Here is a 20,293-nt window from a genome sequence, read left to right as displayed (position 1 = left end):
GGTGAAAAACCTAAGTGTGCAGCTCCCCCCTCAGCCCCCATTTTTCAAAGCCCTTACCACTTTTATAGACTATGAACATTTAATAAGAATAGCTCCAACGAATCCACTGGAATTTTAAATTAGTCTATACCCACAAATTGATAAAGGCCACTACTGTACCGAGCTTGCAATGCCTCATCAAGTATTATATCACGCTTAGGGATCATTCACAATAGCAAGCTTTTTTTGAAGTGCACCACTACAAAACAATGGTGTAAACTGCCCTCATAGGGCTTTTTGCCTTGTCTTGTGTCAGAGCTGTCCATGTACACTTGGTGAACAAAGCCTTAAGACCCAATGAAGAACTACTTCAAAACTTGATAAAGAATACAGAAATCTATAATACTTTTCACTACAGTCAAATGAACATATGCTAAAATAGCTTACAGAGAGCTTACTCACTTGTACTTTAGGAATAGCCACTGGAGAATCCAGAGTGCTACTAAGATCATTCCATTAATCTCACAAATTGAGAAAGCCCATGCAACCCTGTCAAAATGATCAAAAAATACATCCGGAAGGGGACCCTCCTCTGTCTTGGAAGGCACACGTTCATGGACAACAGAAATCATCACTGTAGTGAACATAAAACAGCAAAGTGCATAGAGGAAGGCTACAAAGGTTTTACTCCACTCATCCGGAAAAGACTGAGAACGGTCCACATCTGGCATGGGAATTTGTATCATTTCCTTGCGGATTCCATTTGGCATACCATTCTTCTTGACTTTGCTGGTGAAAGCATGATCGTTCGAATTGATCTCAGCTTTGGTGTAAATATGTCCATTTGCGTGCCCATTTTTGTGTTCCTCTATGTGATGTTCGATTTTCAGCGTTTCTATCATCTCCAACAGCTGCCTTCCATTATCAGAAGAGACAAGGGACAGCGGTGGCTTATGAAAGTCATCTTCTCTTAACCTGAGCAAACCTTGGCCATTAAGGGATTTAAAGGTCTCCAAGTATTCTGGTAGATCTCTGTTGGTTAACCAATCAGCAACCTCCTTGGGTGACCAGTGGATTACCTCCTTCATTTTCCAATCACAACAGTGTGTGTGTGTCAGCTTATTCGACACAATTGCTCTTGCAGCCAACAAGTCCTCTTTGTAACCTTCTCATCCTGTCACAGGCTTGGCTGTACAGCTCAGATTGTGAATTAAACAGGAAACCAATAGATGTCGATAACATTACATTTCTCCTTTCTTTTGGAGATAAACGAAGTTACATCACTGGGTTACTGGAAGAGAAAAAAAATGTAAAAGCATGAGTATTTAAGAAAAGTGAAAAATGTTATTTGCATAAATAAAAGACAATTCCTAAAATATGAAGAACCATGCAGAAAAAGCAGCCAAAAATAACCCCAAAAAATATGTAAAAGTCATTGTACCGGAAGATGGAAGAGGAAAGCATTTGCATCCTGTAAACAATAGTACAGTCATCCAGTCATAATGGAGTGACCTTCTCATGAGAGGTGCAAGCTGAAATTTGCTGCCTGCTTCAAATACAAGGAAAATATGAGCAGGCAGGACCGTCTGTATACTGCTGTCAATACTGTTTGGCAAGATTATCAAATCATAGCCGCAGATCTTTTATGTCTGGTACACATGGGTCGAATATCAGCTGGTATCGGCCAGTTCAATAGAAACTTGCCGACATTCGACCCTTGTGTACAGTAGCCTGTTTCTGTCTAACGGGCATGCCAGAAAAACATCTGTTGATCAGCACTCCCAGCCAATGACCGCGAGCGCTGCCCGCTGTGTTCTGGTGCCCCTGTCAGAACACAATAGCTTAGCAGGGAGATCGCTGTACTAAAAAAATGACATGGTTAATACAGCAACCTCCTCCCAAGCTCCTCAGCTGTATCAAGCATTAGGTTGGCATAGAAAAAACTCAGTGTACCAGGCATTTGGTCGGCATAGATTGATTATTCTTTTTACTTCAGTCAGCTCATTAAATTAAAAAACAATAAAATATCAATCAATTGATTCCCACATCCACATAATCCAGGAGGATAAAGGAATCCTCAGAGACTATGTTCTGACAGCGGGCCACATGGTTAGAATACACTGATCAATGACTGCAGCTACTGATGGAGAAAAGTTTTCCAAAAAAACATGTTCGCCAAAAATAAATCGATTCATCGACTTATGTTAGGAAGAAATGTCCACACATGGGTCAAAATTCAGCTGGTCCCTGCTGAAGGGGACAAATTTCAAACCATCTATGGCCAGTTTTAGTGTTCATATGTGCTTTCATGAACACTAGGTCATTTCAGGTTTTTACTCCCTGCTGAAAACCACAAGCTATTGCTCTTTATTAAAAAAATTAATTCAACACAACATAACCAATAACCATACTATGTAATCAAAATGTTTTCTTGCATTTACGAACTGCATTACCAGAGTCACGACTCACATCTCTTTGCCAAGAGCTACAATGTGTTATAATTTCCATTTGTTTTTTTGGGATTCCCTGCATTCTCTGAGTAAAGGGTTGCCTATACTCCCAATATCCTACTATTTTCCTTATGACTAATTAGACTGCTTATTTCATCATGGTCTTCTAAAATGGGACAAGATAACACTTATACTTGCATAGTTTGTGAGGTCGAAAAAAGACTCCAGTCCATCCAGTTCAACCTATGATGTGTGTGTTTGCTGTTAACCATACATTGTATACCCCTGTATGTTGTGGTCTTTTAGGGTGCCCATCTAAATTTTTTTAAACTATCAATGCTCCCTGCTGATACGACTGCTTGTGGAAGAGAATTTCACATCCTTACTGCTCGGACAGTGAAGAACCCCTTACGTATTTTAAGGTTAAACCATTTGTCCTCAAGTTTTAGTGAGTGGCCACGTGTCTTATTGTATTCCCTTTCTCTAAAAAGTTTGTTCCTAATGCTAGGGTCGCCAGTAGAGTATTTGCACATTGATATCATATCCCCCCTCAATCGTCTTTTCTCCAGAGAGAATAAGTTCAGTAACACTATTTTTAACGTAATCCTAAAGGGTATCTGCAGTCAAAATGTAAAATCAGATATTTATTTCCACATTGTATTTCAATTACCGTATTTTCCGGCGTATAAGACGGCTGGGCGTATAAGACGACCCCCCTATTACATGATCTACCGGTAATACTTATACTTAGGTTACCTTGGAGATATTATACTCGGCGTATAAGACGACCTCCCATTTTTGGGGGATTTTTTTGAGGTTCAAAAGTAGTCTTCTACACCAGAAAATACAGTATTTCTAGCCTACTCCTAATAATCTCAATGATCCTGAACCTGGAAACATACTTTGTGAAGATCCCCACGCATTTTATCCCTAGAATTATGTGCCTCGTATTCACTATGCCCTGTGAACATGAATGAAGAAATGTTAGGTGCGATGTGACCACTGATTTCCTCAAAGTCCAAGTAAACTTTTTGAGGACGTCTGATTACTTATGCCATACTGCAAAAATAAAGTAAAAACACTTGAGGGCTGGCTGGAGAATTCAAGAGAATACTAAACATTTAACCAGCCACCTTTTTGTTCCTGCACTATGGATGGCAGATCGAGTCCCCTGGCTTTTGCAGATTGCCTTTTCCTGACTGTACTATACTGAATAGATCCTGAATTCTTCATAAATATGTTGAATAGTTCACCCTGGTCAATCCGCTCAAGAGGAATTATTTTTTTACAATCTCAATCATGTTCAATGGACATTTTCTTTATCCTCCTAAACAGAACTGGGTGATTGAAGTCAATACAGGCCAGAATTAAAATATTTTTTATGAAAACATGAGCCGAAATAGAGTTGTCATCCACAGTGACCAATCCTATATTTTATTTTGTGGTAAAACTGAAGAAATATGACTGGTCAATATGAGCAAACATATCTTTTTCTTTTTAGCAGTTTTTAAAAATAGGCTTTTAGTTTATAACCTTCTAAATATAGTAATTTTATGCCTTGAAGCCCTGTGCATTTTTTTGCAGGAAACAATTTTATTTTTTTTTATTTTAACAGTCTCAAAAAAACTGAGCATCAAGACGTTCATACTTTATAGTGCCGCACCTAGTTTAGCAACTTAAGTTGTGGTTACTAGGAATTGAACACAAGAAGGCTTTCTGCAATTAATGCTTAGTGAATAATTCACATATTTTTATTTCAACACTTTGCAGGTTAAATAATTGATTCAGATCTCCAATGTATCTACAAAGCCAGGGGGAATTACCACTCAAGCCAATAAATCAGTGTGGAAGTGTAGCAGCTTTCATTAGCAACAGACCGGTTTTTAAATGGGTCTCTGAAGCACTTCTAATGATCAGCAGTGAAGGAGCAGAGAGTACACAAATCCTCGTATTATGTCAAATTGTTGTCCTTAGGACATCTTTATTCATTGCAGCTGTAAATGTGATCTCTATCGGCCACACTGGGCTGAGCAGCCACGACGAGTATGAAGGTGTGTAGGAATTCAGTAAAAATGTAGTAAAATATGTGAGCATTATTAGGCTGGTTTCACACCAATTGTGTTGCATTTATCGCCTGCTGACATGCATTTAATGCACTTTAGATGACACGTGTTTATTAATTTGATACATTTTTGTGCATTTTTTGCAGACCAGCCATTTTCAGGCACTTTTTGTTTACATAGGAAAATCATTTTTTTGGGCAAGAAAAGGACTTCTAAACCCCAACAAGATATATATATATATATATATATATATATATATATATATATATTTTTTTTAACCACTTGCCGACTGCCTAACGCCGATCTACGTCGGCAGTCAGCCCCTCACAGGCAAAGTGACGTAGGGCTACGTCACTAGCTTGTGAGGGTCTAGGGAGCTCCCGCGCGCCCCCGGAGGCGCGCTCCCGCTCCCGCGTGGTCACGGACCCCCCCCCGCGCGTGTGACCAGCGGACCCGATGTCCGCCGGTCACTCGGCGATCGGCGGGGGAGAGGGAGAATGTCAGGCAGCTTGTGTAAACAAGCTGCCTGTCATTCTCCTCGCTGTAAAGACACTGATAAAACGGATCTAGTATGTAGATCCGTTGATCAGTGTCCTTACAGCTCAAGCCACAGCCAATCACAGTAGAAAGCACGCCCCTAGGGATACACACAGCCCCTCCCTTCCAAATAAAGTTAACCCCTTCACAACCAGTGTATTTTTACAGTAACAGTGCATATGTATAGCACTGATTACTGTAGAAATGTCACTGGTAACCCCAAAAGTGTCACAAATGTCAGTCAAGGGTCCGATCTCTCCGCCCCAATGTCGCAGTACCGCAAAAAAAAAATCGCAGATCGCCATTACGCGTTAAAAAAAAAAACAACAAAAATGACAAAAATCTTTCCCTTTGTTAGTAAACGCGATAACTTTTGCGCAAACCAATCAAAATACGCTTTTTGCGATTTTTTTTACCAAACATATGTAGCATAAAACAAATTGGCCGAAAATTTTAAAAAATTTTGATTTTTACTTTTTTTTTTGGGGGGAATTTCATATAAAAAAAATGTGAAAAATATTGTTATTTTTGCAAAACTGACGCTCTTTTTTTGTTTATAGCGCGTGATCAAAAAATCGCACAGGTGATCAAATACAACCAAAAGAAAGCTCTGTTTGTGGGAAAAAAAGGACGTCAAATTCGTTTAGGTACAGCGTTGCACGACCGCGCAATTGTCCGTTAAAGTCACGCAGTGCCGAATCGCAAAATACCCCCTGGTCAGGAAGGGGGTAAAATCTTCCGGGGCTTAAGTGGTTAAAGCAGAGGCCCTAGAGAATAAATTGGTGGGTTTTTCAATTTTTTTGGTCACACGGTATTTGCGCAGTTTTTTGGGGAAAAAATACCCTTTTTTCAAATTTTAAATGCAAAAACACAATACATAACCCAATTTTTTGTAAAATATAAATGATTATGTCACACTGAGTAAATAGATACCAAACATGTCACGCCCACGCAACGAGGACAAACCACAAATTTTACTATCCATAGGCGATGCTTTAAAAGCCTTTACAGGTTACCACTTTAGACTGAAAGGTCTACTGCTAGAATAAATGCCCATGATAAGACATTTGCAACAATACCTCACGTGTGGGACAATCACTATTTGCGTGCGTACAGGACCAACGCACGCATTTGCGAATAGGCATGTGACAAGTACTTTATGGGAAGATCTGGGGTCGATAAGACCTCAAATTCCTCCTTTGCACTTAAAATCATTAAAAACTCCAAGATTGACATTTCTGAACACTTTCCGGGTTACCATAGTGGAGACTCAATCAAAGCCGATTATGGCTTTGTATGGGTCTGTTAGGTACCTGTGAGGTAAAGTCCGAAGTGGAGCTTGAGTGCCGAGGATTCAGGCGAAAACGTAGTCAGAGAGATTGGGCCGGCAACAGAGCGGGCAAAGCGGTATACAAACAAAACCCAAAGAATGGTAAGGCAGGCAGAGGTCATACACAAGCTGGCGGAGAAGTACGGAAACGGCAGGCTGAAGAGGAGTCAAGAATTCAAGCAAAAGTTCATACATGATAATCAGTCAAAGAGCATACAACACACCCTGGGAGATAATCCAAACAAACGGGCACTGAGTAACAGAAAGTGCTGCTATTTATGGGCTGGTTAAATTGTACATTGTTCGCAGCTGGCAGCAGGTGGGGCTAGTGAGTCCAAGGCAAAGCATCAGGCTGGAAAATCACTGGACAAATGCTGGGGGGGGGGGGGGGCTAGTGCCTTCTCCTAGTTTAGAATTCTATAAAGCCAAGTAAACCATGGAATCCCTCAGTCTTGCTGCTCACAAGTTACTGGAGTGCACAGACTGGATCCCAAACTGTACATTATTCGGTCCACTACTGGCTCAAATGAATCAAACATCCAAGTTCCAAAAAAAAAAAAAGTTGAGAGCTTGTGCATTTTTACCCATTACAGTACATCTTGCATCTTCTCTGGAAAAAAAAAAAAAAAACAAGAAATCCTATGCGTATGAATACTATTAGATCTATAGACATCTTCTTGAGCAATGCTTGTGGAATGCATACATTCTGCTAAAAAAAAAAAAAAAAAAAAAAAAAGAAGATTGACAAGAAAGTTTGATTCATGCGGACTTAATTTGGAAAGTTGCTGAACAAATCTTTCCAAGTCACCAAACACCATCAATGGCTGTGAACAGATCTGGGTGTCGTGCTGTTGGCGTTGTCAACCCGGAACGCCTGACTGGTCGTCACTTCATGGACTACATCCCACCAACTGAGAAAAAGTCAGCACCTACAAGCATGTGCGTGGTTTGTTGCTCGAAGAGAGATGACAGTGGAAGGAAAATAAGAAAAGAAACCAGATTTTATTGTCCAGATTGTGACGTCTGACTTTTCTGCAGTCCCAGGTTTCAAAATATTTCATGCTCGAGATGTTTACTAAACCTTTATTACAATGACTAGTAATATCACACCCCTTGTTAGTACATATTTCAGTGTTTTTGGTTTGATTATATTATTGAATAAAATTTATTATTATATTATAATTTATGATTTTGTGTTTCATACTCATACCCAGGATGTCTACTAGACTCTTGTTTGGATAGATTTAGGTGGGTTATTCCTAAAGAATTACAGGCCTAAAATATAAAACATCATATTTCCATGCAAAACAATGTACCGCTTTTAGCACAAAAATTCTGACATAATCAGAACTCCAAGGAGGTTAAGAGCATGTGGCAAAAGCTGAGGGGAACTCAGGGGTCACACATCCACCCCAAAACCCTCCAAGGGTAGAGGGGGACAGCTACTTACCATAACAGGAACAGGGTGGGCACCGCTCCTGACAGACCAACGCTCCATATCGAGATGTAGGTAGCTGTCGGCCAGGAGGAATGCTGCGACTCCGGCCGAAGCCAGGTCGTATGCACCCTCGCAAGACATTTAACTCACAGGCCAGCCCCCTTCCAGTGGGGCTATGTCGCAGCCAACCTAGCGTGGAGCTGAGGCCTGCGCGTGCTCGCTCGCCAGACTGAGGGGAACCCTCTGGATCTAGACTATTCAGTCCATCATCCAGTCCGGCAGTTGATTGTAGATTCTCACAGGAACAAACTAACAAAGATAGGAAAAAATCAATTTAAAAAGGAAAACAATTGCTAGGACCTGAGATCCCAGCAAGGAACTAGGTCCTTACTCCTGACTGGGCAGAAAAAAGCTGAATGCCAATATAGTGTGGGTGTATACCCACTGGGACTGCTCACAGGCGTAGTCAAGCTTTTCCCTGCCTATACTGTATGGGGCAGTATAACCCAATGGTTAAGAAAAATCAGGAGCTGTGTCCGCCAATGAATGAAAAAGAAATACTGATTTTAACTTGTACACAACAAGTGTCAGAAAAAGGTCTGGTCCTTAAGTGGTTAATAATTTGGAACCACTAAATTAATATGAGGATAGGAGTTGCCAATCTATAAAATTTCCAGAAAGGTCACTATGAACAATTTGTCCCCTTTGGTTCTCAAAAGGCCCCTTAGTGGACAGGTGACAGCAGGCCATTCATTCAGGTAGCCATTTTAAAAGTAACTTGCCTACAATGTGCCATATTATCAAGGTAATTGTGCTCATAATTAGAAGATGATCACTGCCTCATACAATAAGATTGGAAAACAAATCATGCAACCTTTATAGACTTCCAACGAATGAGGGAAGAATCAAAACAGCTAGGTTGTATTTTCTTGGCCAATCATTACTGTCACCTTGCTGGCATCATAAGTGTCTGCATAGAGCTTAAACATGTTCACTTCTGTTCTTGTTAAAGGGATTGTAAAGGTTGATTTTTGTAAACACCAACATGACATACTTACCTGCTCTGTGTAATGGTCTTGCATAGAGCAACCCAGATCCTCCTTTTCTGGAGTTCCCCACCTGCGCTCCTGGCTCCTTTCCCCCACCAAGTGCCCCCAAAGGAAGATGCTTTCTATGGGGGCACTTGTGATGCTCGATCTTGAGCCAGGCTGCTCGCGTCTATTCAGACACATAGCCCAGCTCGGTTGCCGCCCCCCGCTGACAGTTTTGATTGAAAGCAGACAAGGCCAATGGCTCCTGCTGCTCTCAGCCAAGCCTCAGAGCAGAGAGAGGGGGAAGAACTGCTGTAGATGTGCACAGAACTGGATAAAGACCAGGTTCAGGTGAGTATTTAGGGGGCTGTACTACCATTAAAAGGTTTTTTACCTTAATGCAGGGAATGCATTATGATAAAAAAAAAAAAAAACATTTTAACTTTACAACAGCTTTAAGGGCTCATGTATACACCACCATCAAAGTGGTGAATGTTCAGTGGTAGGATATTACAATAGCTGCCTCTCATCTCTGGGCACCTGTAGAGGAAGCCAAGCAAGGCTACTGGTAATCCTACCCCATGGATATTCATTTAGAAATTATATTGCACACTTACCCTTATCCTAACTACCACGCACAATACGGTCCAGCCAGTGAACAAGGAAGTGAACATGAACAGGTAACGTACGAGCATGCAGGATAACATCAGTGAACTTTCATCTTTTTGCATTTGAATGAGGAAGTGCCGGCTGGTTTGAAGAAAACCGTAAAAATTCCTGGTCAACCAACTATATAGAAGATTAGTGGAGGGGCTAACAAACATACAAAATCTTCCCCAATTCAACATTCACTATTGTCTTTAGGTACCTATAGCCAATCCATAGACATTAATAGCTTTCTGGAGAAGTGCGTGATGTCAACTTAAAAAGTCTTTCATCTAAAAAAAACATTACTTGTTCAAAAGATTTGTTGAGCACAAATATTACTGAAAAAAACACAATCTTTCTGCTTTTTCACAAAGATAATCTAAGATAATTAATCGCTTACACTCAATAGATACCACGTGCATGCGCATTTAGTGTCCCTCAATACATCACTTTTGGTTTTAATCTGGTTTCGAAGAATGTGCTTTTTTCCAGCTAACAATATTTCTGGTAGATAAGGCTAATATAGTATAGAAATATGGTTAATGTGGAAATGACTGCACCCTGACTGAACAGCCTTTGGAGTGATCAGTGAATGAAAACTAGAAACTTCAGTATTTGGAAACACCTACCATTCAAAGACTGTATCTGCTGGGTAATGTGGTCACTTCTACTGGCTGAAGTAAATGGAAGCCTTGTCACACATCTTAGGGTGTACTCACAGTAAGGTGTAAGTACCGTGCCCTAGCACATTTGCCCCCAAAATTAAAGCAATATTTACAAACCAGGCGCTCCTAGGATGCTTGTAGGGTGGAGGGATAGAAGTAAGCCTGTGAGGCTCCCCAGCGGTTGTTCTACTGTTAGCCAACTAATGTCTCAGTAATGAGATTCGCACCCAGGGCAGCCATAGGAAAAATCCCAGTCCAAAAGTCAAAGCAATAATCACAAATCTGGCACTCCTGGGGTGCCTTTAGAGTGGAGGGATAGAAATAAGCCTGTGAGGCTCCCCAGCGTTTTTTCTGCTGCTAGCCAACGAGCATAGGAAGGGTGCTGATATGGATAAAAGTACATGAGGAAGGCAGCGCATGAACCACACCGGGATGCAATGGATAAGAAAGTCAGGTGAACATCCAGTATAGAAAAGGTTAACAGTTTATTGGTATTGATAACCGAAAAACAAAGTACATAAAATGCTTACATCCCCCTGGGCTGGAGTGGATAAGGGCACCTGGCAGCAAGCAACATGAGTGCAAGGAGGTCAGTCTCCCAGGACTGTTGAGCAGTGTGTGCACAAAGCCGTAAACCAGCCGGCGCGAGGATGAAAGGACTCTGCTGTAGTTCCGTAGTGGTGACATCAGCCGGACAGGCGCCACTTGCGGGGAAATACCAGGAACCAGGGTGGACCACAAGTTATATGGTTGCCATGACTACATTTTTCGCGCTATGCGCTTTATCAAGTCCTTCCCCGCAAGTGGCGCCTGTCCGGCTGATTTCACCGCTACGGAACTACAGCAGAGTCCTTTCATCCTCGCGACGGCTGGTTTCCGGCTTTGTGCACACACCGCTCAGCGGTCCTGGGAGACTGACCTCCTTGCACTCGTGTTGCTTGCTGCCAGGTGCCCTTATCCACTCCAGCCCAGGGGGATGTAAGCATTTTATGTACTTTGTTTTTCGGTTATCAATACCAATAAACCCTTTCTATACTGGATGTTCACCTGACTTTCTTATCCATTGCATCCCGGTGTGGTTCATGCGCTGCCTTCCTCATGTACTTTTGCCCCCAAAATTAAGTTTGATCGATATGCATTTGCACTTGGGCACGGTTCAGTGTACTGTGCCCTGGCCTGCTTACAATTTGGGATTTTCTCTTTCTCTTGGTAATAATGGCAAACAAGACCAAGAGAAAGGGTGAATCGACCAACAGTAATAGGAACCTGGCAGATGTTCTAATCCTGCTTTACTTTATCCAAAACTAAAAAAAAAAAAAAAAAAAAAAAAAAAAAAGGTTGCCTTTTGTTCTACTTTATCTACACCATGTATAGTTCAGCTGCCATATGTAAGTTGCATAGTGCTGGCTCCTAGTTCTAGGTGAGATTTATCCAGGCCTGCACGTAGTATCAGGTATTTACCAGAGTCTGCTTTAAGGGCCCCTTTCACACGATCGGACCATTCAGGTCCGCCTGTCCGTTTTTCAGACCGATCCGATCGGGCCACCCACTGACCGCTATGGGGAGGTGGATCACAGCGGACACATACAAAACAGACGTATGGCGACCTGTTGGCCATTCGTCCAGCGGGTTGGATCAGATGAAAACGGACAGGTTGTCCAATTTCATCCGATCTCCCCATAGAGGAGAGCGGGACTTTGACAGGTCTGTCTCCACTCACTGTGCACTGGACCTGTCATCTGCCTGCTCCGCGGGGATCAGTGGAGCAATCCTCGCTCAGCAAGCAGAATCTGTAAAAACAGGTCCGCCCCGTAAGAAAGGGGCATAATACTTAAAGCGTTTGTTACCCTAAAAAAAAAAAAAAAAAATGGACCATGTCCTTTTAAAGCATGAACAACAGCACAGTGCTTGGGCTATGTAATTTGACCCTTTGTATCACCTGAAATACCTGGCTGATCTTGCCTAGTTCTGCCCTCCCCCCGTAAACTGACCAGTTTATCATGGCCGCTGCTGATCCCCGACACCGTGGTCAGTTTATATGCCACCGTCATCCGCTCTCTGCTTTATCCTCCTCCCCCCCCCCCCCCACTCCCTGTCAGCTTGTGACAGTGCCGGCCCCTCCTCACATGCTGGTGAAATAATAACTTCAGCATTTTCAGGCAACCCCCTGTGTTAGATAATGCAATGTCTCCAGTGTATACGCTTATTTCCGAGCGCTGCTCGGCGCTCATGTGACTGGCCACCTCTCTACTTCTCTGCTCCTCCTGACTGACATCAGCAGTAGTTGTCAGATCGGGAGAGGAAACGGGGGCCGGTCAACCACTTTAAAGTAGACTTTTTTTCAAATTTTGGATAGAACAAATCCCTATCAGATTTTTTTTCTTCACTATCTGTGTCCCATTGGGGAGATTTCCTTCACTTCCTGCCCCATAGCCAAACAGGAAGTGAAAGGAAATCCCTGCAAATTAAGGGAATTCCTTGGGGACCCCAAGGCCACCAGAACTAGCGTCCCCATTGAAAATTTCTCCTGTATTACTTTTCTGGGGACAACCCAAAACTTGGGATTTTCTTTTACTTTCACTTTCAATGATAATAGTAAGATAAAGTGCAGCGCTTGACCAAATCGCAAAATAAATATCCCATAATAAACTGAACGAAAAAATGCGAAGAAATATATATAACAATAATAAAATTAAAGTGCAGTCCAAGGGAATAAAGTCCACAGAATAGGAAACATACATATCCCAGTGCAGTGAATAATCGCAGAACAGGGTTGTGCCACCTTCTGTGCTCCAATCCACAATGTGAAAACCTTCCACTACTTGTAAAAATGACTGCTCACCAGAACATATGGACTCAGCTACCCATACAGGGTAGGCTCACTCTACACCACCATGTTCGGTTTTAGGAAGTAATGATTCAGGATGTGCCCTCAAGGGGACAGCGATTAAGGTAATAACTTGAAATGCTATATATATATATATATATATATATATATATATATATATATATATATATATATACACACACAATGGCCAGAATTTCTTCAGACCCCAGATGATGTCTTTGAAGACGAAACACGTTGGGTTTCCTACCATTCAGGCCATTGCACTATGATCTTGTATACTGGATGAGGTTACACCTTTTTAAATACATTTTGGAGATAGTTTTACACTATGTGGAGCCTTTATTTCTATGGTTCAAGGCACTTTTTTACACCAATCTATGTGGAGCGGATTCATCGCGTTGTTACGTGTGAAAACATTTGGAGTCTTCTAGTACCACTCCTGGACACATTCAAAACGTGGTTGACCCAGTACCTGTATGGGTAACTGAGTCCATATGTTCTGGTAAGCAGTCATTTTTACAAGTGGTGGAAGGTTTTCAAATTGTGGATTGGAGCACAGAAGGTGGCACACGTCCCTGTTCTGCGTTCACTGCACTGGGATAAATGTTTTCTATTCTGTGGACTTTATTCCCCTGGACTGCACTGTCATTTTATTGTTATATACATTTCTTCACATTTTTTGTTTAGTTTATTACGTGATATTTATTTTGTAATTTGGTTTAGCGCTGCACTTTATCTGTTTATTGCAATGACATGTCCATTATAGTGCGAGCAGCTAGAGATACACTGGAATTAGTAGCTCAGTTTCTGCACATTTCACACTTACGATAATAGTAAGGCCTATTTCACACAGGCTTTCCGATCCGGTCTGCCTGTCAGTTTTTCAGACGGACCTGATCGAATGCTCCATGCACCTCTATGGAGCAGCGGATGTCAAAGGAGACCTGCTGCTATCCAATCCTGTCCCTGAAATCCAAACGGATGGAAACCCTATTTTCGATCTGTCTGGAGTATCGGATCGGATGAAAACGGACAGGGGGTCTGTTTTCACCTGATCTCCCATAGAGGAGAGCGGGAATATGACAGGTCTGTCTCTGCAAAGCGGAGACGGAGAGGTTATCTGCCTGCTCAGCGGGGATCGGCAGATTGATCCCGCTAAGCAAAACGGAGTCTGTCGGGCGCACCACCCGTGTGAAAGGGGCCTAAGCATGATAAATCGAGAGGGTAAATCTCCTTAACGGGGGCAAAGACGGCTATAAAAACTGGCAAGTGTTCTAATTCCTCTCCACTCTATCCAAAGCAAAAAAAAGTTTGGCCTTTAAATCTACTTTAAAAACCTAAAAGAAATAAAAGGATGCTCATATTTGTTTCCAATAATATTCTGTTGTTCAATAAAACTAGCCAAAGCACACAATACAGCTCAGCCCACTTGATTTCTATAAAGACATTTTGCAGCTGAAAGAAATAAAATCACACTCAATGTTTCTTACTTGGTTGGTGAGTTCTGCATTACCTGGTGTTGCAGCGGCCTCCTAGTAAATACAATGACATGTACAGGCCTGGCTGCCTGACATTATTACTGAGTCTTCTGTCTGCTCTTGCTGCCAGGAGTTTGGGACGAGTTTATCTGCTCTATTGAAATCAGCGACAGCATCCTGGATCAATTAGCTCATTATACTGAAACAAAATAGAATCGCTAACAAGCTGGGTAGTCGCTCCAAACGAATGACTGACGCTTGGATCACTAATGTGCTGACACTCATTTATTCGTGTAAAATATGTCACAGAACATTAACCATTAACAAAGGCAGATTCCAGGCTGCGCACCGCGCCGATCTCAAGGGAGGACCGTCTTCATCAAATTCATACAATGTTGTCACGACAGCCAAGTTCACCACAAACATCAGATGACCTCTATTGTGACCCACCTCAGGAAGGATGTATTTAACAGCATACATTTACATGGAAGGTTACATTTCTGACAGCTTACACCTAAAATCATAGACATTCCTTTACAGCAATTAGTCTAAAAATAACTTGAGAATGGTCAAAATTGTACGGATCTAGTGAAATGTATGGTGTGGACCAAGTTGAATGTCAACCTGGCAACTGCAGACACTTGGTAAGCTGGAGCAGTGCTGTATTTTGGCCTAAGTCAACAAGGCCCAGGCCTAGGGCGGCACATTGCAGGGGGGCAGCAAAAAAGCCGCCCCTCCTCCACCTGACACTCTATTGGCCACTGGTTGCTAGAGCCGCCTCTCTCACCCCCCTCTCATTCACCCCCTCTCTCTATTATCTCCCTCTCGCTCTCACTCTTTGATTCCCCTCTCTCTCTCTCACCCACCTTCTCTCACTCCCTCCCCCCTCTCGTGAGATCTCAGGGGTTCATGCTGGGACTTGTAGTCCCTTCAATTTTGGAGGGAGTCAAATCCATTAAAAAGGGAGTGGGGCAAATTTACATAGGGGGGGCGCCCAATTTTAGTCTTGCCTAGGGCAGCACAAAACCAAAATACACCACTGAGCTGGAGACATGGATGAAATGAAGGTGCGTTTTATTTGTCCGCACACCTTTATAGGCTCATGCACACTGCAGCTCAAAGAAGCTGCTCCTAAAGGCTTTTGAGCTTCTTTGAGCTCTCATTTTTTCTGCCTGGAAACTCCCCACCATGTTCGCCAATGTCCAAAGCAGAAATTCAGCCAGCAACTCGATAACTCCTTAGGATTATCCTTTATTTGGCTACATCATATGCACAGGACCAATGCGAAGCACTAATCCGGTGTATGATATAGCCCCGTGTTTCTCAAACTTTTGTTCTGCGGCGCACCAAAAAGATCTAAAAATGTTCGCAGCACACCTGAAGATTTAACAATTTTTGTGGCGAAGAGCTTATTTATTTTTACTTATGTGTACTGATGGGGTATTCGCACACCTTGGCATCCAGGTGTACTGAGGCCCCTCCCCATCCATAGCATGCCCCTATATACAGATAATCTGAAAATCAAATCGCAGCCAGTCATATCCTAAAAATATATTTCATTCCAGTCCCATCAGCACTTTCTGAAATCTTATCTCACACATCTATAGATAACAGCCTATCCCAAAGCCTAGACATGACCCCACCATAGTAGTGGGCAGCATGGGGCAGAGTTGGGACAAGCATTGTTAACTCCTCCCTCCCTAGCAGCACTTCACATAGGGTGGCAAAGCCGCCTCACCTCAGGTTGACCCTGGACAGGCTCCTCTCTTAGGCATGCAGTGCGGTGCCTGTGCTCCCTTCCCTCAGGCTCAGGCCTGTGTGGAGCTGGCGAAGATGGAGGGAGGTGGAAGGTGGTGGGTGGACGCTGGAGCCAAAAATGAGTCACTAGGCGCAGAGCAGCGGAGGAGGAATTTAAATTCTCCTTCGCTCTGAAAGCTGGAGCCTCGTCTTGCTCTCTCCTTGTGGCTTTGTGATGTCACTGGTTGCTAGACACCAGGCGATCCTAGCAACCAGTGCGGCAGCCACAGCGGAGGCCAGCGGAGGTTGGGCCTGTCTCCCTGGACTCGGGGGTAATAATGTAAAACGAGCACTACAAGACACGGGGCTTTTTGGGGGCCCACTCGGGGCTATAGCCCGGGTCAGCCCACCTCCCAACGCCACTGACTCTGAAAGACCCCCCCCCCTTTGACGCCACTGAATTCCCATGGCACACCTGCGATTCTCCCACAGCACACAATTTGAGAAACACTGATGTAGCCAAATAAAGGATAATACTAATGAGTTATTGAGTTGGCGGCTGAATTTCTGCTTTGGATGTTCGTATAGGGGAGTGAGGATGCCCCGAACATTAGCACCGAATCTCAGCAGTAATTTCACAATTGGGCAGTTGAGCTTGGGTACTTTCTGCTTATGTTAGCCAATGTCTCCATGCACACTATGGCTTTTTCAGGAGTTTACAGGCAGAAAAAAAACCTCCACTAAATTTCCTCTTTTGAGAGGAGCTTTCAAACAGAAAAGACGCCTAACTGCCCAAAAATGTGCAAAATTAAATGTAAAAAAGCAGGAAGAAAAGCAAAAAAGTTTGAAAACATAAAAAAAACATAGAAAATATAAGCTGGGGGGAGGGTGCTCAAGAAAAGTCAAAGAAGCTAAAGAAAAAAAAAAAATGTGCAAAAAAGCACAAGATTCTTCAAGATTTTAGGCAGGAAAATAAAAGGGCGAATACCTGTAAAGGCTCAGGCACACTGCTTCTCAAAGAAGTTTCAAGAAACTACTTCTACTATAGGGTTCTGCCTGGAAACTCCCCTTTATGTTAGCCAAAGTGTCCATTCACGCTACAGCTTTTTATAGAGTTTACAGGCATATGCTCTTACAGGCAAAAAAACCCCACCAAACTCACGTTTTTGAGAGGAGCTTTCGAACAGAAAAGACAACTCCGTGCCCAAAAAGCACACAGAAAAAAAAAAAAAAAGGAGGGGAGGGCTTGTGAAAAAAAATGCTTATGCTCAAAAAAGCTCAAAGAAGCTCAATAAAAAAACATGCAAAAGAGCACAAAAAAGCTCAAGCTTCTTCCAGCTTTTAGGCAGAGACATAAAAGCTCAAATGCCTGTAAAAGCAGCTTTTTGTGAGCTGCAGTGTGCATTAACCCTAATGTGTACTGTGTACTATGTGTAAATTAGTGCCCAATTAACTCTATTCTGCAGTTCCAGGTTAGGTTCAGAAAGCCAAGTACTTCCCATCCACATTACTCAAACCACCATTCCAACAGTGCTCTTCAGGGCTCCTTGAGCACACACTAAAGCCCCGTACACACAATAAGAAATTCGGAAGGGAAATTTCGTCCGACGACCGATCTGTCAATTTTCGGATTGTTAATGGTGCTTTCGACAGCCGACTCCGACCTTTCGACTGACAAAATCCTGATGTGCAGGTATTAAAATGTTTGTCCTTCGTCAACACACCTCCGATTTTCATCTCATTAGTAAAGATTTTGACGGGGAAAAATCTTATGAGCAAGACTAGGCATGCTCAGAGATGAAAGAACACATAGAAAGCAATCCAACACATGACATCACTTCTGAAGTAGAATTCTGTCGTACGGGAAAATTCGTATGAAAGTAACCTCTTCACTTTCCACATGAGACTAGCATGCCACAAAAAACGGACGACAGATCGTTCGATAATCTTATCATGTGTACGGACGAGGCTTTAGACTTGGTTTACACCTATGCAGTTTGCTTTGAATCAGTTTCTGTAGTGCTTTTTGGGGTGCATTTTGCGTTTTTGCCGTGCATTTTTGATGCATTTTTCACACTTTTTATGCTTTTTTTGGGGCTCATTTGTTGTTGGGTGGATTAAAAAACGTAAAAATTTAATTGCAGTAAAATCGCATTAACAAACGCACTACATGCATTTCTGTAGCTTCTCCAGAAGTCTTTTGAACCAGAAACGCCCCGTTTGTTTTAAAAAAAAAAACAAAAAGAAAAGTCCCTGACCCTTTTCAAAAATGCATTGGCTAAAAAAAAAAAAGCATAGATGTGAATGTATCCCATAGGAAACCATGTTAAATGGACTGTAGTGAGTTACTGCAAAAAGCAATAAAAAACGCATAGGTGTGAACCGAGCCTAAGAGCTCATTTACAATTGCGGTCAGGGAGAAAAGGTGGGCCCTTAAAATAGGTGGTTGAGCTGCATTTTTTTACCACCCCACCTTAAAGCAGAACTTTAAATAAAAAGTCCTCTTCCATCCTTCTCTACCTAATTTAACACACACATATACATTATATATATATATATATATATACACACACACACACACACACACACACACACACACACACATATATATACACACACACACACACACACATATATATATATATATATATTAGGCTTGTGACGGTATCAGATTTTCATGCTGCGATTAATTGATTAAGGTTTTGCCACGGTATACGGTATTATCACGGTATTCTATTATTACATTTAAATTATTAAATTTCCACCTCACTTCAATTTCATTGCTGAATTTAGGGGCTTTGGTTCCCTTATGCACATTATTATATAGTCAGTCAGTACAGACTCTGTGAACCAGGCCTAAAATAGGTAATCAAGCAGTGTCTGGCCTAACTGGTGATAACTGGTCCTGGCGCTCGGCTCCGATCCGATGGCCTGGTCATTAAGAGGGCAAATCCTTGTGGTCAAGAAGTGGTTAAACCTGAAGGAGGTGTTGTTTGTTTATAAATTACTTTACTATCGCTTTAGGCCTGGTTCACATGTATGCGGGTTGGTGGTTCACATGTATGCGGGTTGGTGGTTCACATGTATGCGGGTTGGCGGCCCACATTTGCACAGGCATAGCAGCCCATTGATGTGAATGGGCTTGAGCTGCTATGCCTGCGTTTTCAGCTGAAAAAAGGTGCATGCAGAATTTAAAAAAATGCAGTGGCCATGAAATCCATCCTTCTTTTGCACCATGCGACTTACCTGCCGTTGCTGCACACGCAAACTGTTTTTAAATGCCGTGCCCACGTATACAAAAAATGCAGAAAGCTTGCCAGAGCAGGAACTGCAGGTTAGTCGCATGGTGCAAAAGCAGGATGGATTTTTAAGGCCACTGAATTTTAAAAAAAATGCTGCATGCACCTTTTTTCTGCGGAAAATGAGGGCATAGCAGCCCGTTCAAATCAATGGGCTGCTATGCCTGTGCAAATGTGGGCCGCCAACCCGCATACATGTGAACCGCCAACCCGCATACATGTGAACCGCCAACCCGCATACATGTGAACCGCCAACCCGCATACATGTGAACCACCAACCCGCATACATGTGAACCAGGCCTAAAGCAATAGTTAAAGTCATTAATAGATAAAAACACCGGTCCTCCTGCAGGTTTAACCACTTCTGGATCGCAAGGATTTGCCCCTTTAAAGACCAGGCCATCGGATCCGAGCGCCAGGACCAGTCATCACCAGGTAGGCCAGACACTGCTTGATGGCTATATAATAATGTAATGTGGGCTGCTATGCGTGTGTGTGTGTGTATATATATATATATATATATTAGAGCTGCACGATTCTGGCCAAAATGAGAATCACGATTTTTTAGCTTGGAATAAAGATCACGATTCTCTGTGTAACAAAAAAAAAAATTGGGATAACTTTACTGTTACGTTTTTTTTTTTTTTATTCATTAAAGTCTATTAATTGCGTTTGAAAGACTGCTGCGCAAATACAGTGCGACATAAAATATTACAACAATCGCCATTTTTTTTCTGTAGGGTCTCTGCTAAAAATATATATATATAAAATGTTTGGGGATTCGAAGTAC

General features: G+C 42.3%; 1 protein-coding gene across 4 annotated transcripts in view; it reads right to left on the bottom strand.

Annotated features, from left to right (window-relative positions):
• SGMS1 (sphingomyelin synthase 1) overlaps positions 1-20,293 on the bottom strand; it is a 364,196-nt gene that overhangs the window by 73,132 nt on the left and 270,771 nt on the right. For all 4 annotated transcript variants that reach the window (XM_082268258.1, XM_082268259.1, XM_082268260.1 and 1 more), the window contains one exon: positions 442-1,262. In XM_082268258.1, coding sequence (XP_082124384.1) covers positions 442-1,067 — 626 coding nt within the window. In that variant the 5' untranslated portion in view covers positions 1,068-1,262. The remainder of the gene's footprint in view (positions 1-441; positions 1,263-20,293) is intronic.

This window comes from Pelophylax lessonae, assembly GCF_965119305.1.
Source record: "Pelophylax lessonae genome assembly, chromosome: 9".
NCBI classification, from domain to species: domain Eukaryota; kingdom Metazoa; phylum Chordata; class Amphibia; order Anura; family Ranidae; genus Pelophylax; species Pelophylax lessonae.
The sequence above is the reverse complement of the archived record's forward strand: the minus strand, read 5'-3'. Positions and strand labels throughout refer to the sequence as shown.